The sequence below is a fragment of the Chrysemys picta genome, chromosome 25 (genome assembly GCF_011386835.1).
Source record: "Chrysemys picta bellii isolate R12L10 chromosome 25, ASM1138683v2, whole genome shotgun sequence".
In the NCBI taxonomy this organism is placed as follows: Eukaryota; Metazoa; Chordata; order Testudines; family Emydidae; genus Chrysemys; species Chrysemys picta.
In genome coordinates this window covers 4,954,409-4,976,188 of record NC_088815.1, presented here as the reverse complement: position 1 = coordinate 4,976,188, position 21,780 = coordinate 4,954,409, and the positions used below count along the sequence as shown (strand labels likewise).

General features: G+C 52.1%; 1 protein-coding gene across 15 annotated transcripts in view; it reads left to right on the top strand.

Annotated features, from left to right (window-relative positions):
• The first annotated feature begins 16,909 nt into the window (after nucleotides 1-16,909).
• TCF3 (transcription factor 3) overlaps nucleotides 16,910-21,780 on the top strand; it is a 118,665-nt gene continuing 113,794 nt past the window's right edge. For 12 of the 15 annotated variants that reach the window (XM_065578091.1, XM_065578083.1, XM_065578084.1 and 9 more), the window contains exons 1-2: nucleotides 16,910-17,050; nucleotides 20,667-20,768. In XM_065578091.1, the coding sequence (XP_065434163.1) occupies nucleotides 20,694-20,768 (75 nt within the window). In that variant the 5' untranslated portion in view covers nucleotides 16,910-17,050; nucleotides 20,667-20,693. Of the gene's footprint in view, nucleotides 17,051-17,519; nucleotides 17,971-20,666; nucleotides 20,769-21,780 lie in introns of those variants that run through there. The other 3 variants (XM_065578089.1, XM_065578076.1, XM_065578090.1) reach the window with 3 other exon arrangements.

The window sequence follows — 21,780 nt, the reverse complement described above, 5'->3', positions numbered from 1 at the left end:
TGTCTCCCCCTCTCCAATAATAATAAATGGATGCTCATACTCCATCTTGGGAGCATTCAGCTCCCTGGGAACTAGCTCAGTAGCATTACCCCTGTCTTAAGATGGGGAAACTGAGGCACAAAGAGGCAACATGATTTGCCCAGGGTCACACAGCACATCAGGGGAAGGGGAGGCAATGGAACCCAGGAGTCCTGATTCCCATTCCTGTGCATTAGCTACAAAACCATCCATCCCCTGTTTGTCCTGCAGTGTTTTTCCTCCTCACTTTCCCTCTTTTCCCACCCCCTTCTCGCTCTCTTTTTTCTTCACCACAGTCTCTTTCTTTGCTACCACTTGGCCCTTCCCCACTGGCCCTGCTTCTTGCAATGGGTTCCTCACCATGGAAGTGATGGAGATGCCGAGACTCAAGGTCAGTGACTTGATGATTGAACTGGCTTGGAACGTTGTGGCTCCCAGGACAGCTGTGGGGCTGTGGCCGGTGACCACAGGCTCAGCTCGGACAACTGGCACATTCTGCATCTGCTGCTTGGCCGGGGAGTAGGGCTGGGACTGATCCATGGGCAGGGACGAAAGCATATCATGGACCGACTGCCGCCCTTTGGCACCTTCCGTCCTGGGTTTGTCCTCACAGATCACCCTCGTTTAGAGATGGCCTGCACCAATTTAGAGCCAGAGGGCCAAGGCCAAGAGCACCCGTGTCAGAAGTCCTGCACCAAAAAATTTTTCACGATCTTACTCGATGGCTATGTAGGAGGTGAAGAAAGGGGGCTGCCTACTCCCAAGCAGCCACAAAGTCTCAATGACACAGTTGGTTTCAGGGGGAGAACAGCCTACTCGACCTGAGCTGTCTTCCCCGACCCCCACCGTATTGCCAGCCCCAAGTGTTCAGAACTTATGGGTCAGGGAAAGACATGAGATTGGCTTGAAGATCATGAGACTGAAAAAAATAAAATATCAGGCTCTTGTTATTCACTTTCTAATGTTGGAGCATTTAAGGGTCACATTTTCAACCTTTTCTCCACAAAGGCCAGAAACTTCCTTTATTTTTTTTCTTTAATAAGAGCTGGGATTCTCAGCTAATCACATGGCTCCAGCAGCTGGAGCTTTAAGAGAAGCACCAGATCTCATAGGACGAGTGATAAAATTGTGAGTGTGGCAATGCTGCCCTCCTCTTGTACCATTAGAACTGCGCAAGGTACCAACCTAGGAGCAATGGGAAGAAATGAACAAAGAGGGGAAAATAGGCTGAGGTCTGGGCTATAGACAGTGTTTGGCTCTGTATCTCTTTGCTGGTGGGGGGGTCTGGGTTTTTAACGGTATTGTTATACCAGCACAGCCCCTAGTGTGGATGCAGTTATATAGAAGAGCCTTACATCGGTACAGCTTTTTCCCCTTCCCAGAGAGGAATAACTGTACAGGTATCAATCCCCTTTATACCACCGTAACTACATCCCTACTGGTGCAGGGATTGTATGGCTTTAACGCTACCGGTAGAGACTTTTGCATGCAGACAAGGAATAGTATTAGGCTGAGATCCCAGGGGAAATGGCTGAGGTCCCATTGCTGGGCACATCTTAATATTAGACTCCTGGGGAATGTTCCCGGGAACCCTTGGTTAGGAATTCTGCCAGGCTAGAGGGAAGGTTCGGGGTCCCTTCTTACAACGGAGCTGCTCCCTCTCTGAGCCCGGCTAAACCATCCCCATCGGACACAACCCGTCCCTGGGGCTCATCCAATTTAAGACCAAACGTTGTGCCTCCAGAATGGGCCAGATGGGCCCACATGCAGGTCTGGCTTGAACCATGGCTCCAGACGAGGGTTTCACCCGTCCCGCCAGCCCCAGCACTGGGCCAAGCCCCTAGACAGGCCTTGAAAGAACAGAAAGAGTAAAACCAGGCCCAAGCAGCAGCCCTGGGTGCCTCCTCCCCAAGCGCCAACCAGCTGCTCACCAGTGACCCAACCAGCCTTCCAGCCACCACTAGGCCATGCTCCCACCTCCAAACGTGGACCAAAGAGATGGTCCTGGCCCGGAAGGGTTTCCAAGGGCTGGGGCCCTCGAGGGAGATGTAAAGCTGCAGGGGAGGAGGAATACCGCCAGCGTGAATGTGTTTTTTCTATGTGAATGAAAGGTTGGTTTGTGAATAATTGTGACTGTAGAGAGCAATGCTGAGCCGGTCAGAGGACAGACCAATAATAACAGCACTTTGCATTTACATATCACGTTCCATCTGGAGCTCTCCGGGAGCTTTACAAATGCAGGTAAGCACCATTATTCCTCAGTATACAGATGGGAAATTGAGGCACGGTGACTTGCCCAAGGTCATACAGACAGACAAGTCTCCAGGCCCTAGACACTAACCATTGGACCACACTCCACACTGCCTCCCACTAACAACCCAAGTAGCTCAGTGGGTCTCTTCCATCTCTATCTTCTCCAATTCCACAAACACGATCGTTGCTATTTGTATTACACTCCTCCCTAGGGCCTCAGCGGAGATCAGGGCCCCATCATGCGAGGTGCTGTTCATACACATGGCAGGAGGCAGACTCGGCTCCAAAGAGTGTACCAATTAAATAAACAAAGGAAGGATTATAATCCCCATTTGACAGATGGGAAACTGAGGCAGAGAGAGTCTAAGGCCTGGATCCAGAAGGGGACTTAGGCGTGGTGACACTGAGGATTGCAATGCCTGGCTTTGAGGTGCCTAGAAAATCACTGCAATCCACAAAGCCCCAGTTCGGCTCCTAGGTTTCCTGTACGATGCATGGGGGAGAGAAGCGCCGAACAACGGGAGCCTCGTAAGTCAGCGTGCTAGGCAGGGAGCCACGTAAGCTAGCAATGGGCGATGCTGATGGGCGTGTCCTTCCTTTCATGAAGAGCGGCACTTGCATCCAGGCAGCAGCGAGGCGCCTATCTCTGCTTGCGATCTGCAAATGGGCACCCCTCTCCTGGAGTCACCTAAGCCCCGCTTTTTAACTTCCAGCCCCATGATTACAGCACTTACCTGGGAGACTCAGAGTCAATCCCACATCCCAGGTGGGTTCAAAGGTGGGCACTGCCTCCTCCTCCAGCCAGGTTTTGAATGGGGCCTGCTCCAGTAGGCACGTGGGTGACTGCCTCTCTTCCCCTGGTTCATGGACCATGCTGGGCCTTGGGCAGGAAATAGGTGTCCAGATGCCTAGAGGGAGGCAGCAGCGCACATTCCCAGAGGTAGAAACTTAGGTACCGAGGGAACGTTTACCCTGAAGACTGGAGCACCAAGTGAGTTTAGGCACCTACAGGGTTAGGCGGCTGTCCGGCAGGAGTTTTGTGGAGTGCAGTGGCCTCCAATGGGGACGTAGGCACCTAAATGTGAGGTTTAGGCATCTAAATACCTCTGGATTTGGGCCTAAGTGACTTGCCCAAGGTATCTATAAGAGAGCCAGGAATTGAATCCACATGTTGTGGCCCCAGTCAAGTGCAATAACCAGACCCCCACCCTTTGTCTTTGTGTCTGCAAACTTTAATCACATGGACTTCACATAGTGGGAAGCAGAGAGGACAGAGTATTTTTTTTCAGCTACTGAGGGGAATGCAAAAGCCATTGCAATCATTTTGACAGGAAGTTTTTCTATTACTGCCAAAACCTTTGCTCAGATGGACCCCTCATCAGAGGTGGTTAACGCTGTCAGAAATGTTTGCCTAGATCTGTTGCTACAGCGGGGGTGGGTATTTTGATTCTTCCTCTTCATTTCCCATGAACAGCAAACTGGGCTAACAAAAGTGCAAAGACGCACCAGTCCCTCCTGATGGGAATTCTGCAGAATACATCTCTCTCTGTAGCAGCAAAAGCTGTCAGAGTCTTGGCTGGCACACTGCATTGCAGACCTCAGGGAGGCTTATTTTACATTGGGATGGAGTTAAAGGTTGTTGGGTACCTTTTGTTTTCTGGGGAGTTCGGCTGTATTTGCTTAATGTTATTATATTTCTCTGCCTTCCTTTCTGGCTCCCAGCAGCACGGTGTTTATTGATATTGTATTGCTTTTCGTTTCTTCTGTGATGAGCTGCAAACACGGTATTGCCTTGGGTAGGCGGTTTTCAACCTTTTTTCATGTGCGACCCCTAACAATTTTCTAAGGGACGGGCGGACCCCTTTGGAAATCTTAGACACAGTCTGTGGCCTCCCAGGGGTCTGCGGACCCCAGGTTGAAAACCACTGCGTTAGGTGAAAGCAATTGATGAATCTGCATTCTGGCACCAATGGGATTTGTTTGATTCGTGCGGTGATATTAACTAGCATTCGTGATGCGCCCGTTTTCTGATGTTGGAAACACACGGCCTATCTGCATCACCCCCACCCCATATGCCTGCCTCAGCTGTGGCGAGCTAGTTTCTGCTCCCGAGGGGACCACAACTCAAACAGCTGGGGGCTGCTGGATCCAGGTGTACTGGCAGAGTTAGGAGAGAGACCAGGACTGGAATTGCAGGGGGGCTGAGATGCATCAGCAGAACTATGGGTCAGGCAAGCTAGCACCTTCCCAAGCTTTAAGTCTATCATTTCGCACTGCTGTGTCTGTGAGTATTACTGTGGGTTATTCGGCCGGTAGGGTGTCAGCTGCATTCCTTACAAGTAAGAAGATAAGGGGTGAAAGGAAGCCTAGTATAAACAGAGGGAGTATGGTCCAGTGGGCAGGGCACTGGGGTCAAACACAGCAGCTCTGGGTTCTGCTCCTGGATCTGCTACTGACGCACTGTGTGATCCTGGCATGTCCATCTCCCTTTCCATTCTCCGTCTATTCCACCTCTGTGACCCAGAGGGGAGGCACTTTGCCTCTAGAACAGGGGTAGGCAACCTCTGGCACACAAGCTGATTTTCAGGGGCACTCACACTGCCCGGGTCCTGGCCACCGGTCCGGGGGGCTCTGCATTTTAATTTAATTTGAAATGAAGCTTCTTAAACATTTTAAAAACCTTATTTACTTTACATACAACAATAGTTTAGTTCTATATTATAGACGTATAGAAAGAGACCTTCTAAAAATGTTAAAATGTCTGACTGGCACGCGAAACCTGAAATCAGAGTGAATAAATGAAGACTCGGCCCAGCACTTCTGAAAGGTTGCTGACCCCTGCTCTAGAGTGTTCAGCACAATGGGGCCCTGATCTCAGGTCAGGCCTTCTGGCACTGCCGTAGTAATAAGTAGAAGCATGTCCCACTGCCCACACGAAGAGTCACTCCAGGGCTGAGTTGTGGTCCCTGCCCCAGGGAACTTTTTAAATGGACATTTACAACAAACCCAGCTTGAATCTCCAGGATATCCAGAAGTGCTGATCCCCTGCTGCCCCTGTGGGGCTTGAGCTGGGGCTGGGGGTGCTCAGTGCAAAAGAAAAGCTAGGCCCAAGTTGGGCACCCAAGACCAGAGGCTACTTCTGAAAATGCGGGCCCCAATACACCGGGGAAAGCTGAGTATGACGGAGGGCAGACTGCGGGCAGAAGGCTAGCAGTGAACAAGTATTAAAGGGGGACTAAAATCTAAGCCACAGAAATAACATATGTGTTTGTAATGCTAGGGGTTGTGGCTACACCTGTGCATGTACAAGGCTGGGCGGGGTAATGGTGTGACTCGCTGGCTGGCTGTGTGCATTTGTATCTGCAAAAGGGCCAGTAGACCCTGCATTGGGGCATGTGCACGTCTGCACATTTATTTATACTTGGGTGTTGTGTTTGCATTGAAATTCGTGAGTGCCTTTGTATTTCCATCTGTGTTTGCAGGGGCATTGTGTACCAGCGTGCTGGCATAAATAGATGAGTGCTGTTGTGTATATTTCTATGTGGACCTGTACTTGTATGTTTTTGTGCATGGGTGCATTTGGGTGTGTTTGTGGGGCAGCAGCTGGTGTGCACGTTTTTGTGCCTGTTTATCTGGGTCCATTGGTTTATGGATGTATGGGTCTGTGCAGTTGAACGTGGCTGTGTGAGTTTATATATCTGGATATGTTTGATTGCATTTTTGTATGTGTGTGAGGCATGCTTCTGTAGTTGTGTGTTAGCATTTGTGAAAGTGCATATGTTTGAATTTGGATTGCTGTGTTTGCGTGTTTGTATGTGAACCTTTGAGTGTGTGTGCGTGTGCACTCCAGGTTAGTGTGCATGTGTAGGTTAAGGTGTGATTGTGCACAACTGCATAGTTACGTTTGTTTGCCTATGTTGATGTTCTGGTGTGTGCTTGCGAGATGCATGCGTCTATCTGTATGTATGTTTTATGACTGTGCACATGTGTGTGTTTGTACTGCACTGTCTACATGGTGGGTCTTTACGGCCCAGATCCTCAACGACAGATAAGCACCTAACTCCCATTGATTTCAATTTAGGCACCTAAATACCTTTGAGGATCTGGGCCTTTGGGTGTGAATCTGTGTTTCTGGGCACCTGTCACCTGGGTCTGATCCCATGTCCTCCTGTCCTGCCACAGCCGCTGCACAGTGACAGAACTCACAGGAGCTCAACGAGACCTACCCATAGGGTGACCAGATATCCCAAATTTATAGGGACAGTCCTGATATTTGAGGCTTTTTTTTATATGAGCTCTTATTACCCTCCACCCCCTGTCCCAATTTTTCACACTTGCTATCTGGTCACCCTACCCACCATGGGCCCTCAGCACCTCTTTCCCTCTGGATTCTATTTCATACTGACCCATGATGCTGTGGGAATAATTAAGACTCGTAGAGATTGATGGGCCTGTCGGTAAACCTGCGGCAGAGGTGGCCTCTCATATTGCAGGATTCATTGCCTAGACCTTTGGGGGAGGGGCTTTAGTGTTGCCAGTTTCATTGATAGCTTCCAGGACTACAAAGCTCTGCTGGAAGGTATCAGATGTTCTCGGAGGCCTTCCATCCCTCCCCCACGCCCACTCTCACTGCCTTCCATGGGAGATCCTTCCACGTATGGAAGAACTACATGTCAGGTCATAAGTAAAACCGTATGACCACTACAGGGTGCTCTGTAAAGAGGGGGGTGGATTGCTCTCTCCCGGGTCCATGGGGTGCCATTCACTTCCCTAGTAATGGAATCTTGGGTCTCAGCTACACCAGTATAAATCTGGAATAACTCCACTGGCTTAATCATGAGGGCAGGGGACTGGACTCGATGACCTCTTGAGGTCCCTTCCAGTCCTAGAATCTATGAATCAGTACCATGATTTATTGCTTGTATTGCGGTAGCGCGTAGGAGCCCGTCATGCACTGAGACCCCGCTGGGCTCGGTGCTGCACAAACACACAACAAAAAGACAGTCCCTGCCCCAAGCAGCTTACAGAGTCAATTCAGAGGGGTTCTGGTGTAACTAAAAGCTGAATGTAGCCTCCTGATGAACTCAAATGCAAAAAGACGCCACGTTTGCTTCCCTGTACTAGGAGCAGCTATGGGGGGGCCATTCACTCTCCTCGGGTTTTTGCAGCTATCTGACAGGAATTGCCATATTGCATCAATCCAACAGTCCATCGAGTCCAGCGTCCCATGAAGTGGTCAGCAGCAGGGTCACCAGAAGGTACGAGAAACCCTGTAGTGAACAACTATGGAATAACCTGGCCATCGGGGAAATGTCTTCCCACACATCCCAAACAGCTAGTGACTGGCTGAAGCCCTGAAGCATCCATTATGCAACTTGTTTGTGTACCTACTGTTGCCAATTCTCACAATTTTATCCTAAGTCTTGCAATACTTGGTATTTGACATAAGCCCCAGCGCCTGGAGTCATGGACGGAATGACGTGAGAATCTCAACTTTCATATTTTTAAAAAAGGAAGTTTCTAGCTCTCGTGGTTACAGAGAAACGCTTGACAACATGACCCCTAAAGACTAAAAATCCAAAAGGCAGATTAAAAAGATCCCAGTGAGGATTGTTTGTAAAATCTTCTTATTTTTAAACCAATCTTGTGATTTTTAACTGCTTGAGAGTGTTATCCTATCTAATATCACCAGGCTCTCGTTATCCTTATACATGTCTAGGCTTTCTTTGACTTACTAAACTCTCAGCTTCAGTTATACATTGTGGCAGTGAGTTCCACATGCTAACTGTGGGATGTGGTGGGGAAAAAGCATTTCCTTTTACTCATTTCCAATGTGTTGCTTTGCAGATTCATTGGACGACTGCCTAGCTCCCTCTTCAGTGAGAAAGGGCAAATAGGGATCGCTGATTTGCCTTCTCTGTACAATTTATTATTCTGTATAAGTCTGTCATGCCCCTCTCTTATTACTATTTTTTATTTGCATTATCATAACTGCTAGGAACTTCAGTCCATGGACCAGCCGCTCATCGTGCTAGGCACTGTACAATCACAGAGCAAATCTCTAAACTGAACAGTCCCAGGGCTGGATTCTGGCCTGCCCTATGTCCCATCTGCTATTAGACACCTTACAAGGACCATAATGGGGATGGCGCAGCCCCTGGGGCAGTAATGGTGTACAGCTGGCACACACAGCCCAGAGCAGCCCTCCATTACAGCCCCTGGCACAGTGGCACGTCAGAGACAGGGCTGGCTCGTGGTCAGGAGGGAGAGTGGCCCATGTACTCCACATTCTTAAATCTGGGCTGCAGAGCAGCCCATAGGCAGATGGGGAAGGCTCATGGGGGGGCTGGTCTAACTTATGCCAGAAGCTAAAATGTCCAGAATCTGGGAGGTGATTCTCCCCACACAGGCACTCCTGTGCCCCCAAAGATGCACAAAATCTGGCCCCTGCCCTTGAGGGATCTCCCAGGCCATGCCCATCTGGGATTTGAGGAAACAATGGTCATGAGGAATTGAAATGGGTTTGAGAGCCGCCCCTTGTGGCCTCTTAGCACCTCCCTCATGCGCGCCAGCTCGGGGAACTAGCGGGCAGCCCTGATTTCATCCTCTGCATGACCAAACTTCCTCCTTGCACCTGCTTTGACTCTGAAATGATTTGAAATTGAACAGAAATGGCTGGGGTGGGAGCAGGAATGAAAACTCTGCCTCCTGTTCCAAACAGGGAGAGGTTAGAGTAAGTACGAAAACACCGGGGCTTTGCTTTTCCTTTCCGAAGGCCTTGTCTACACAGGAAAGATGTTCAATTAGTTTTGAAACCCGGTGCAAACCCCTGTGTTGCGTGGACACCCTTATTTCAGATTCAGGGCAGCTTATTTCAGTCAATGTAAACAAAACCAAATTGAGCCAATCTTGAACTGAAATAAGTGCATCCACTCAGAGGATTTACACTGATTTAGTTAAACCAGCCTAAATTCATGTTAGGTTAAAGCAGTGCAACTTTCTGAAGGGGATAAACCCTAAGGCAAACTATTTTTAACATAGGTGTAAGACTATCCAGCTAACAAGGAAGTGCTCAACCTCAGAGGGTAACTCAGAGCTGGAAAAACAGCTCTGCGTCTACTCTCACAGAGCAGAGCCAGTTATTTTACAACCCTGAGAAAAGAGGTAGGTGTCACATTGGTGGGTGTGAGGGGAACTCCTCTCCGGGGTACCGTTTTAACTCCTACCCACTATTTCTTTCTAAGATGTGGTTTAGCACAGCACCCATCGCCATAGTATCTAAACCCTGAGGTGTAATTACAGTCATTCTGACGGTGAAATGATGGCAACAACAACAGAAGAAAACTAAAATATGTTTTGCAACCGTTAGTGACATTCTGACTCTTCCAGCCCATCACTTCCCAAAGATGCTCCTCTAACAAGTGAGAGGCGGAAGAGGTGTGTTACATCCATTAGGAGCACTATGTTATTATTTATAATACAGTCACAGAAGGTGACTGTTGAGATTGGGGACCCACTGTGGTAGGTGCTGTACGTGCATCTAGTGAGACAACTCCTGCTCCAAAGAGCTCGCACTCTAACTAGGCAAAGGTGGGAGAAGGAAGGATTATTAGCCTCATTCTACAGATGCGGCACAGAGGGATTAAGACAATTAGTGCAAGATCCCACATGAAGTTTGTAGCACTGTGAGAAACTGAACACAGTTCTCCTGAGTCCCAGCCCAATACCTTAACCACCAGGCCGTAGCATTTCACTTTATTATTACGTGCCTCCCTAAAGCACCTCACACTGCAGAGTCTGGGTCCTCACAAGGCACATGTGTCTCCGTGCCCCGCAGGCACTAAAAAGGGATATTCCACCATGACAGAGCAGGGTAAGAGGCACCAGTGACTCTGCAAGAAGAGTGTTGTACAGGGATCATTTTAAAGCCATAGGACGATGATGTTTCTAACAAAAAGAACAGGAGTACTTGAAGTGGGCTGTAGTCCATGAAAGCTTATGCTCTAATAAATTTGTTAGTCTCTAAGGTGCCACAAGTACTCCTGTTCTTTTTGCGGATACAGACTAACACAGCTGCTACTCTGAAAGATGTTTCTAACGTTGTGCGTAAGTTTCGGCAGGGCTGCATGTGCCCGAGAAATGATCAAAGCACGTGCGCCCTGAGAAAGATGCTCCAAAAGGATCAAATTAGGGCTCCACTCCTTAGGGCCCAGAGCTAGCACCACATACACCAGCTGAGAATCTGCCCCACTAAGTATTAAAAAAAAGCCAGGCCCTAGTGATCCCTGCTGTCACCCTACCCGGCTCAGTGGAGTTACCCCTGAGATGGATTTGGCCTAACGCTGCAGTTCCAGGGATTTGCCCCATTGTGTTTCCTGGTGGCCTGGCCAAGGGAGCTGTCAGGGGTAGGGGAGAGAGTGTGTGTGTGTGTGTGTTGGGAATCCTGGTGCTTTTGCAGGGCACTTGTGAAAAGTGCAAGGGTCCCTTTCCCCCCCAGAGCCAGGCTCCCCCGGCAGGTAAACAAGGCTTGGGAAAGGGATGCTGCAGCTTTCACAAAATGTTCCCTGCTGCCGCGCCCCTCCCCCCCCTTTCCCTGAAGTCATCCCACACTTTTTCTTTCTTTCTTTCGCTCTCTCTCCGCCCTGGCTCTATGAATCAGCCCCAGCCAGCCAGACAGATTGATTTTCTGGTTGCCACCCGGGGCCTCCCGAGGAAAGGAGCCGTTGAGGCGGGACAGGAAAGTGGTGAGGGAAGGAAGACGAGGCCGAGGAGGAGGAAAATAGCGCCGAGCTGGCCGAGGGGTGCAGCGGCGCCAGGTAAACCACGGGGAGAAACGGGATCGCACGGCCTGAGCGGCTGCAAAGGGCAAGCGAAGCGGGATGCACATTGGAGGACTGAGGTGGGCTTACCCTGCTGCCTGCTCTGTTTACACGGCTGATTGGCCCTGGCTGGAGCAATCCCTGAGCAACCCCCTGGGACAGAGGTGCTGTTTGCACCTGTGCACTTCACCCCTGCTTCCAGGGATGGGGGTGTGATGTGCACCAGTTCAAATCATGGCTTATCACCGTTCACCTTGGGGGCACTGGATGTTTGCACTGGGGCAGATACCCCAGCACCTGGCCACTGATTTCCCAGCCATGGTAATTAAATAGGGACAAAACCAGAATCCATCACAGACCCTCCCCCCAGTGCTAATGTATATTCAAGACAGAATTTTTCAACAAATCTGTTTAAAGGGATGCAGTTTCCTTCCCCTTTAAAGCGCCTTTAAGTTTTAGGCGATGGCTAGTGGCAAAAGAGAGGCAAGTGCTGGGTGCAAAGTGGGGCTCAAACAACATGAACATTAAAACATCTGTCACACTAGCACTAAAGCAGAACACGGTGCCTGTGGGGTCATGGGGAAACCAAACAAGCCTTCTGGCTGGAAAGGGAAAGCCACCAACCACCTTTACAAGTGAGAACAGTGATAGCAATGGTGCTAGGGGTAAATGCAACGAGGGGCTGGGTCCAGCGTCTATTCCATTTTTGAATCTTCTTCGCCCAGAGTCCATTCCAGGACACAGGAATCCACCTCCAGTTCTTCTCCTCCATCTGACACTGGTGTAGACTTTGTAAGATTAGATAAACCCACTTCCCCCACCCACAACAGCCATATGTAAGTTTCAGACTTAGCAATAATATAGGTGGGCACAAAAACTATTTAACTTTGGTACACCCTGCTATAGGCATGCATGCGCTTCACTGAGTCCTTGCCCCCAGCAGTTTTGGTTAGATCCATGACCTGATGCCAGGAGAAATGACACCAGACCCAAAGGCGTGGGTTCTGGTTATACCCAGCCAGCCAACACTGTATTAAAAGGACACTCTATGGTATTTCAAAAGGAAACACCCCCTGCCTATCCCACCGGCAAAGTTTTCAGCCTGCATGGAAGTATCTACAGTAACTGCCAATTGCTGTGTTGCCCAAAGTCACTGGAAAAGACTGATGCTCCTGCCAAAAGTGGAAACACTGGCCAATAATGGGCATGGTCACATATTTTGATACTCATGAAGATGCCAACATGATCTTTAAAAACATTCACAGAATTCCCAACTTCTGGAGCATCAGGGAATGACACAATAAGAGAGCCACTGCTCAGAGACCTGCGGGTAACACACAAAAATGGCTTCACACATTTGCACCCATTTAACTGAAGGAGGAAAGTTAAACCTGTGTAGGTTTGTGTGTGGATCTTCTTACATTTGATTTAAACCTGGATTGTAGCAATTCAAACCGCAGTAAGAACATCACCACCTCATAGTGCACTAGTTTAACATCACACCTTTAGTTACACTGCTGCAACTTCTGTGTTTAGAGAAGCCCTAAGACACACTCCTAGATCTAGATTTGACAGGTGGAACTTGTCCAGTTCCATCAGCCATAACTTCACCCTTTAACTCCCATCCCAGAACAGAAAGGGCTACTGTAGCTACTGACTGGTCAAGCCCCATAAACTAAAGATGAAGCACAAGATAAAGACCACTCCCCAAACCTAATTATTTTATTAAAACAACAATCTAGGAACAAATTGGGTCAGAGCGCAATGGCCTGCCAGAGCCCCTCCATTCACAGCATGTGGCAAACTGAACAAGAGGACTGCACTTTTTTATCAACATCTTTGATACAAAGAGCACCCCCAAAGGCCCATTAAATGTTAAAGCATCGTTACAAAGTTAAAACAGGAAATTAAAGGAGAGCAAAAGAGCGAAATCAAAAGGGGTAGAGTTAAAAACAGGGATTGGAAATACCTCCAAATATCATTAGTTGTACTGCAGTAGCATATAGGCACTTCAGTGATAGACCAGGACCCCACTGTGCCAGGTGCTGGACAAACAGAACCACCCAGCCCCTCCGTTGCAATCTGAGTATCTCAGTCTACATCACAGGATATCCCAAACATGCTCAGTCAGAATCCCTCAATGTTTGGGAATATTCAGAGCCAGGGTGAAGGAGTTTATGGGAGGGGATGGGTGGCTCAGTCCAAGAAAGATGGGCCAGCACCAAACCTCAGATCTGGTTCTGAACGTCCCCAAAGTTTGGATCCAGAGCTTTGACTGTTACCGTGTAACCTGCCCCCTCCCCCCCCCAATCTGTCTATATCCATGTATTGTCTCTTGTCTTGGATTTTCAGCCTCTTGGTATCCGGGCCATCTTTGCGTTCGCTGTGTGCAGCACCTCACGCAATGGAGTCCTGGCCTAGGATTAGGGCCCCTGGGCGCTACACCGATACAAATAATTATGTAACCATTTGGTTTGGGCCACCCACCAGGTCTCTCCCAAGCATGTCCTTTGCAGAGGAATGAGCCAGGCTTCCCCAGAGCTCTGAATCCAGGGGCCTTGAGGGTCCAGCCCCTCCCGCCTCTAGGGCTAAGCTGCAAACCTAAATTTACCCCCCCCCCCCAGCATGGCCGGGCTGCCCATGCCCCACTGTGGACGGGGTGCTGCAGAGGACGGTGCAAGAGACCCTGCGATTGCAGCAACATCCCCATTTCTTAAGTGAACAAAGCAACTAGGTTAGCTTCCCCCCAGGCGGCCCCCAGCAGACCCACCCAAGCCTCCGCCTGACCCCGGTGCTGGGGGAGCCCCTGGCACAGCAGGGAGGGTGCGGGCGGGAGACGCTAAGCAAAGCCCAAAGCAGCTGCCTCTGGCTTCACACAGTCCAGCCTCCCTGCTCTGTGGGCGAAGGGCTTGCAGGGGGAGGGGACTGGCTCTGGTTGGCCGAGTCACCTGCCACTCGCGGCCGCTTGGCCCTCCCGTTGGACGATGCCCTGCGGCCTTATCATTCCATCTCCCGGTGCTCCCATTTCGTCATGTTGCTGCCACCGCCCCCTGCCTCGGCCGCATTCTGCGCCCCGCGTCCCCCTCCGCCAGGAAACATAGTCCCCTCCGCTCCTCCTAGCCCCACCCACCCACGCTCTGCTCCTCCTAGCCCCCTCCCCCTTTGCTCCTCCCCCCTCCAAGCTCCTGTTCTCCCCCCATCTTTCCAGGCCCCCCTCCCGCCCATGCTCTGGCAGGGCGCCCATCACCCTGCTATCTGGGCACCTCACACCCCACTGGAGGGGCAGGATGGTTGCCATCCAGGGGCACTGAGCTGCAGCCAGGCCAAGGCACAGGCCCAAGGCCAGGAAGGAAGTCTGTGGCAGAGCCAGCCACTGAGCCCTGCTCTCCTGGCTCCCAGTGCAATGCCTTAACCATCCTTCCACACACACCCCTGCATCCCTCCCCCCTCCCATCCCTGCCACCCTCCATCCACCCACCCACCCAGGCATCCCCCCCCCACCGCTTCTCCCAGTCTGATCCCTGGCAGCCCTCCATCCCTTCTCCCCCCCCAGCACCCCTCCCCTCTCTCACCCCCTCCCTAGCATCCCTTCCCCCCTCATGCCACCCTCCATCCACTCACCCCAGCATCCCGCCCTTCCACCCCCCACTTCTCCCAGTCCTCTCCCTAGCAGCCCTCCATCCCTTCTCCCACCCCTCCCTGGCATCCCTTTCCCCCAGTCTGCTCCTCCCCATCCCCCAAATCCCGCTGTCCAAACCAGCCACCTTCTCCCTTCACCTGTTGCTCCTCTGAGCACCCCCAAGTTCCTCCCAGCCTCTCCTCCTTCCAACGTCTCTAAGCCCCCATATCTTCCCTTGCCCCCAAAGGACACTCTGCTTCCCCCAACTCACCCCTCACTGTTACCCTAGCCGCCACCACCCCACAAGCGAAAAGCTACAAAACTCCCACCCGGGGGGGGGGGCGGGCATCACTTAGTGTGTGTGTTGGGGGGGCCACAATTTTTACAAACTCTAAAGTGTGTATGGGGGGCAAATGGAGGGGGAGAGAGAGAAAAAACAAGAGAGGAGACTAGAGAAGAGGGAGGAAAGAAAGAGAAAAAGGGCAGGAGGGTGGGTGGGTGTGGGGGGAAGAACAGAAAAGGACAGGAGAAGGAATGGAAAAGAGTAGAAAAGAAGGAGAAAAGAAATGAAAAAGGGGCAGGAGGAGGGGGAGGAACAGAAGAAAGGGGGAGGGGAGGGGCAGGAGGAGGGGAGCAGGAACAGAAGAAAGGGGGAGGGGAGGGGCAGGAAGAGAAGAAGGGGAGGAAAAGAAGAAAGGAGGGGAGGGAAGGGGAGAGAAATAGAAGAAAGGGGGAGGGACGGGGCAGGGGGAGGGGAGGGGGCAGGAATAGAAGAAAGGGGAGAGGGAAGGGGCAGGAGGGGCGGGAATAGAAGAAAGGAGGGAGGGAAGGGGCAGGAGGAGGGGGGACGAAAGGCAGCAGGAGACGAGGGAAGGGGGGCAGGAATAGAAGAAAGAGGAAGGGGGAAGGAAAGAGGCAGAAGAAGAGGGAAGGGAGAGGCAGGAGAGACAGGGAAGAAGTGCAGGGAGGAAGGGGCCCAGGGCAGGAATAGAAGAAAGGGGGGAGGGAAGGGGCAGGAGGAGGAGGGAGGAGCAGGAATAGAAGGGGGAGGGGAAAGGGGCAGGAGAAGAGGGAAGGGAGGGGCAGGAGAGACAGTGGGGAGGGGCCCAGGGCAGGAGGGGGGAACAGGGGCAGGAATAGGGGGAGGGGGCCCGAGGAAGGAATAGGGGGAGGGGGAAGCAGGGGCAGGAATAGGGGGAGGGGGCCCGAGGAAGGAATAGGGGGAGGGGGAGAGAGAGCCCAGGGCAGGAGGGGGGAGCAGGGGCAGGAATAGGGGGAGGGGAGAGAGGGGCCCAGGGCAGGAATGGGGGGGAGGGGAGAGAGGGGCCCAGGGCAGGAATAGGGGGAGGGGAGAGAGGGGCCCAGGGCAGGAGGGGGGAGCAGGGGCAGGAACAGGGGAGGGGGCGAAGGGGCCTGGGGCAGGAGGGGGGAGCAGGAGCAGGAATGGGGGGAGGGGGCCCAGGGCAGGAGGGGGGAGCAGGGGCAGGAATGGGGGAGGGGAGAGAGGGGCCCAGGGCAGGAAGAGGGGGAGGGAGCAAAGGGGCCCGGGGCAGGAGGGGGGAGCAGGGGCAGGAATGGGGGGAGGGGACCCAGGGCAGGAATGGAGGAGGGGAAGAGAGGAGCCCAGGGCAGGAGGGGGGAGCAGGGGCAGGAATAGGGGAGGGGAGAGAGGGGCCCAGGGCAGGAGGGGGGAGCAGGGGCAGGAATGGAGGAGGGGAAGAGAGGAGCCCAGGGCAGGAGGGGGGGCAGGGGCAGGAACAGGGGAGGGGGAGAGAGGGACGGAGAGGCCCAGGGCAGGCGGGGGTCGCAGCGGGGCTCCGGGGAAGGCCCCAGGCCGGGGGCAGCGCGGCGGCCGGGCCCGAGGAAGAGGCCGGGGCCCCCGGCGGGCAAGGCCGCCCCTGGCCCCGCCCCTCCCGCGCCGCGCAGCTGGCCCGCGGCGGAAGGATACGGCGGGGGGAGGCGCCGCTCGCAGCAGCAGCCGCGGCCCCGATGTGCAGGCGGGGCGGGGGGGCTCCCATGTCTCCGGCCGCCCCAGCGCCAGCAGCCGCCCGCGCCGCGGGGGGACGATGAGGAGGCAGCGGCCGCAGCAGCAGCGCTAGGAGCCGCGCGGCCCATGCGGAGCGAGCGCGCCGCCGCCGCCCGCCACAGCGTATCCGCCGGCCGCCGGGCGAGAACAATAGAGCCCGCGGCGGGCTCCGGGCGGGACGGGAGCGGGGCGCCGCGGCCCCAGGCAGCCGGCGGGGGGAGCCAGCAGCCGCTTTGTCCGGGAGCCCCCGGCGGCAGCGCCCGGGGGAGGGTCTGCGTTCCCCCTCCCCCCTCGGATGCTTTTCTTCCCGAGCAGGTAAAATCCTGGGGGGGCAGGCGAGGGGGGGGGATTTGGGGTGGTTCCTTCCGGCACCCCCCCGTCCAGGCCCCTGCTGCGAGGAGCTCGGTTCCCGCCCCCCCCCCGCAGAACTGCTGCAAACTTCAGCCGGGGGGGGCATTCCCCCCCAGGCCCCTGCGGTGGGGAGCTCTCCCCCCCCCCCCAGGAGTGTAAAACCCCCGTCTCTGGGGGAGTGCCGGGCGTGGAGCGGATTTAGAGGGGTTGCTTTTTGGGGGCGGGGGGCTCTTCCTATTTCTTTACCCGCTTCTCTTCTCCCCCCCCCCCCCTTCGGGTCCCTGCTGCATGGAGTTTATTGTCCCTGCTCCACACACGCGCTGGGACTCGTGCAAACTTCGGCTCCGCTCCTGGGGGGGCTTCCTTTCTGCCCCCCCCCCCCAAGTCTATGTGCAGGGAGCTTAGAGTGTCCCGTCCCCCCCCCAACTGCTGTGAACTTAATCTCGGATCCTGCTAGGCAGCGTCAGGGGAAAAGCTGATGGGGGGGGACTTTTCTCCCCCCCCCCTTTCCAGGTCACTCTGGTAGGGAGGCCGTATTGGCCCCGCTCCAGAGCCCTGTCAGCCCCAGCTTTTGGGGGGAGCGTGGCGGGGGGGGGAACAAAGCCCAGTGGGTCCTGTCGAGGTGGCTGTTTGGTTTTGGGGGGGGACCCCTCTTCCCGGATGCTGCATGGAGCTGATTGACCCCCTCCGAGGGCTGCAGCCTAGATTTGTATTGAGGGTATGTGGGGTGCGAGGGGGGTCGCGTCTGGAGCTGGCTTGGGGGGGGGGGAGATTCCTCTCCAATTCCAGCCCCACAACAACCCTCTAAAGGCCGCTGCCACCGCACGGGTTTATTGTTCCCCCTCGCTCTGGAGCTGGCGTAAACTTCAGCCCAGCCTCGCCGGGTGAGTGGAAGGGCCTGGCAGAATTGGGGGGGGGGGGCTGCTTTTCCAGTGGTAATAACCCCCCCTCGCCTCCCCTCAAACTGGACTGCTGCGAACTTCATCCTGGCTCTGTAGCGGGGTTACCCAGCAAAGGGGGGGCAGTGTGGGGCGTGTGTGTCTCTGCGTGTGTGTTGGTGGAAAAACTCTCCAGGATCTTGTGCATTTTTCATGTTAAATTCGGGGGGGGGGGGGTTGTGAAAACGAGGGTCTGGAAGAGCAGCTGGCTTGAAGAAGGTTCATTGTTCCCCTCTCCTAGCCAAGTTTAAAGAGCTTGAAGTGAGAGCATGATCTCGCCCCAAACCGTGATGGGAAAGTTGTGTGTGTGTATGTGTGTGTTTGGCGGGGGGGCATAGAGTGAATCTTAGTATTCAATATTTGGTCCATCTCCACAGGCCGATCTGAAACTCGCAGGGCCCCTGCTGCAGCGGGGTTTGGTTTATCCTGCCGTTGGAGTGCGAGTGTGCAGTTTGCAAACTTTGTTGGGAAGTGCACAGGGGAAGGGAGCGCTCTCTTTGGTGGCAGTTTCCACCTGAGGGGGTGTGTGTGTGTGTGACTGGGGTCCGTTCGGGGGGTTGCATTTGGAGGTGGCTCGAGGCGAGCAGCAGGCACGTCGTAGGCCGTGTCTGGAGTTTTGGGAAAGCGCTTTGCAGAGGGAGGAGGAGGAGGAGGAAGAGGAAGGGGGGTAGGGGGAGGAGAGGAGCGAGAGCTGCTGGTGGAGGAGCCTTTGTCCGAAGGCAATAAGGTGCACCTCGGCTCTGGTGGAAGAAACTCGAATGTCTCAGGTTGAAGTGCATGGGGCGGGGGGGGGGGGGGAGATGAGGGGGTAATAGGGGAACATCTGCTGTGTGTTAACTCGGGAAAAGGGCTTCTCCGCCGGCATGCAGCGGAAAAACTGCTGTGAATGATTTCAGATTGAAAAATAACACTCTCCGGCAGCTCCATTTGCTTCAAAGGCAGAGCCCCCCCCCCCCCTGCCGCCCGGCTGCAGCTTGCACTGGCTGCTGCTTGGAGGTTGGGGGAGGGAACCACGAATCCTGTTCACTTGTTAGCCCCTCTTCCCTTCCCCCAACGCTCATGGCTCAGCCCAGAAAAAGCCATTAAAAACGTTTTGCATGATGCACACTTTTGTCGTTCAGGCACGTTCAAGTTTTGTTAGTCTTTTTTTTTTCAAAACCAAACCAAGTCAAACCAAACAAAAACAACCCCAGCCTTCTCTCTCTTACATGATCAGGGCAGGGTTCTTGTTCTATAGGACACTGGATTTTTTGTTTTGTTAAATGCTAGGAGGGTTTTAAAAATATAGATTTCATTTCTTTTGGGGGGCATATTGTATAAGTTGCCTCCGTGACCTCAGTAAAACCCTGTCTGCTGCTCCCAGCCTCCTTGGAGCATTGCAGTTGTCTGGGGCTTCTTAGGTTTTGGGGCTTGGTTGAATAGGACCCTTTCACACCCAACCCCCCCTCTGTCTTGTTTTTGACTTGCTAAGCTGGGGATTCTCTGGGGACTCCTTGGAGGAGGAGGAAGGCTGTTCTTTCAGGACCCACTGGGCAGAGGGAAAGGGAGAATAATGTTTTCAAAGTTGCATTAAAAATAATTGCCGGATGCACTGATGACATAAAGGCAGGTTTAAAAAAACAAAAATCCCTTGGCTTTTTTTTTTTTTTTTATATAGTGGCAGAGGTCTTGTATGTGCTGGATCGATTTCAGCATATTTATTTTTTAAACCTCACTGAAATGTAATGGATGAGCCAGTGCTTCCTAGGAATGCTTTGGAATACAGAGTTTTGTGTGGGTATAAAAATATTAAACTTGTGATGAATGAGTTAAATTATTGGCCAGCTGCACTTGATAGCTATCAATGAGTTTTAAAGAGGAAGAAGAGTGAATTCTTTATCCCATCCCCTGCCTCCATTTCTACTCCTGAAGAAATATTTTCCTACCGTGATGGGGTTGATCTCTTTGGCTATCTCCCTTTTTTAAAAAAAATCTGTAAAATTTGGCAGAACAATATTTACCTACCTTGCAAGATTGTTTTGAGGGTTTTATTTTTGGAAAGCCCTTTGAAGGTGAAAATAATTATTTAACCTTATTTTCTCCATCTTTTGTGGGGAGATTATTGCCTTTTTGGTAGGTAATTCTTGTTACCTAAGGGCTAGATTTCAGAGTTGCCAAGCACCCATAGCTCCAATCAAAATAAAATGGGAGCTCTGCACCCTGGAGTGGGGGAGGGCATGAAATCAGGCCCTTTTTAAACTTTAAAGAGAAATAGACAAAAACAAGTGGGAGGGGAACTCCCACAAACGGAGGGGGTAAAAAGCCCAAACCCGCCAAGAGCCTGAATGATAACTTGCCTGAACCCTTTGATAAATGAGTTGACTTTTTTTTTCTTTCATTTGCGGCATGCCAGGAGCAACAGAATTGGTCTGAATTAGTGGAATTGGCAGCAAAAAACAAACATACAAGTGTGTCTGGTCAATAGAAGGCTTGTTCCTGCCTCTGGGTGCCATGTGAGGACTTTCACTGCGTTCTGAGGCGCAGAAGTTGGAAGCTGGGGATTTGCAAGGGATTTTTTTTTTTTTTTAAATATTCATCAGTGGGGTGGGTAGTTTTCTCTAGTCATTAAAATATCTCTTCCCCTCCCCCATGGTTTTCTTTAGGACTGCCACTGTTGAGTCTGTGGGAGTATGAATCAGCAGCAGCAGAGAATGGCTGCAGTTGGGACAGACAAAGAACTCAGTGACCTGCTGGACTTCAGTATGGTAAGCAAGCTCCTTAGAGGGGGGCCTTTAAAGGGACAGTAGCTTCATTTGTTTCCAGTGTTCTTGAGATCTAGAAGAATGGGTGGGGGAGGGGGGCAGAGAATGTGAGCCTGTAAAGTGAGGTAAATTGGAGATGGTGGGTTTCAGATATGTTGTGTGCACTGCAGCTGGGTTCTTGTTTCTTTCTTTTTTTTTTTTTTTTTTCTTCAAGTTAAGCAATGGGGGACCCTGGTCAGCACCTAGTAAAGACTTTCCTTGCAGTGAACACATGGTGATCTTTGGGTGGGAAGGTTCTATGGAAGCAGAAAACATTAGTCTGTTCTGTTTAAATGCTCATAGCAAAATGTGCTGGATAATGACTTCTGAAGCTTTGGATATGTAACTAATGCAAGGATGTGACTTTACTTAACAGTTAATTCATCAGGCTGTGTTTTTCCTCTTCCCAGATCCAAATTGTTGAATACATGTCCTTCCAGATTATTCTATGTCAGTTTGCAATTTTGCAGAGCAGTCCTATATATATATTTTTTCACAGGGATTATGTACTCCTGTACCCCTATTCCTTGCCCAAAAAATCCTCAAAGCTCTACAGTAAAATTTGGAGGCCGTCATTAAAAAGAAAGTAATGTTGGCTAAGAAGTTACCCAGAGAATGTACGTGCTTTTTTGGGGTCACTTTTAGTAGTAGCAAACAAAGGCTGCAACCCTGTAAATGAATTTGCTTAGCCTTGCACATGGGAGTAGTTCCATTGAAGTTAGTGGTATTACTCAGGTGTGTAAAGACAAGTGCGTGTGTGTTTGCAGGATCAGGGCCTATATGTGATGTTTGATTGTAGTTGGTGGGTGACCCATGGAAAGAAAAAGTTACTGTTTTGAATGCGAGCTCCAGCTTGGTTCCTCTGTCATGTGCTGCACCCTAATGACACTTGGCATGTGTGTCTTGCTTTGTAGATAAGCAAACCTACTACACAAATTGGAAAAACACAGCTCCACAAAAAGGAATAACCATGAAA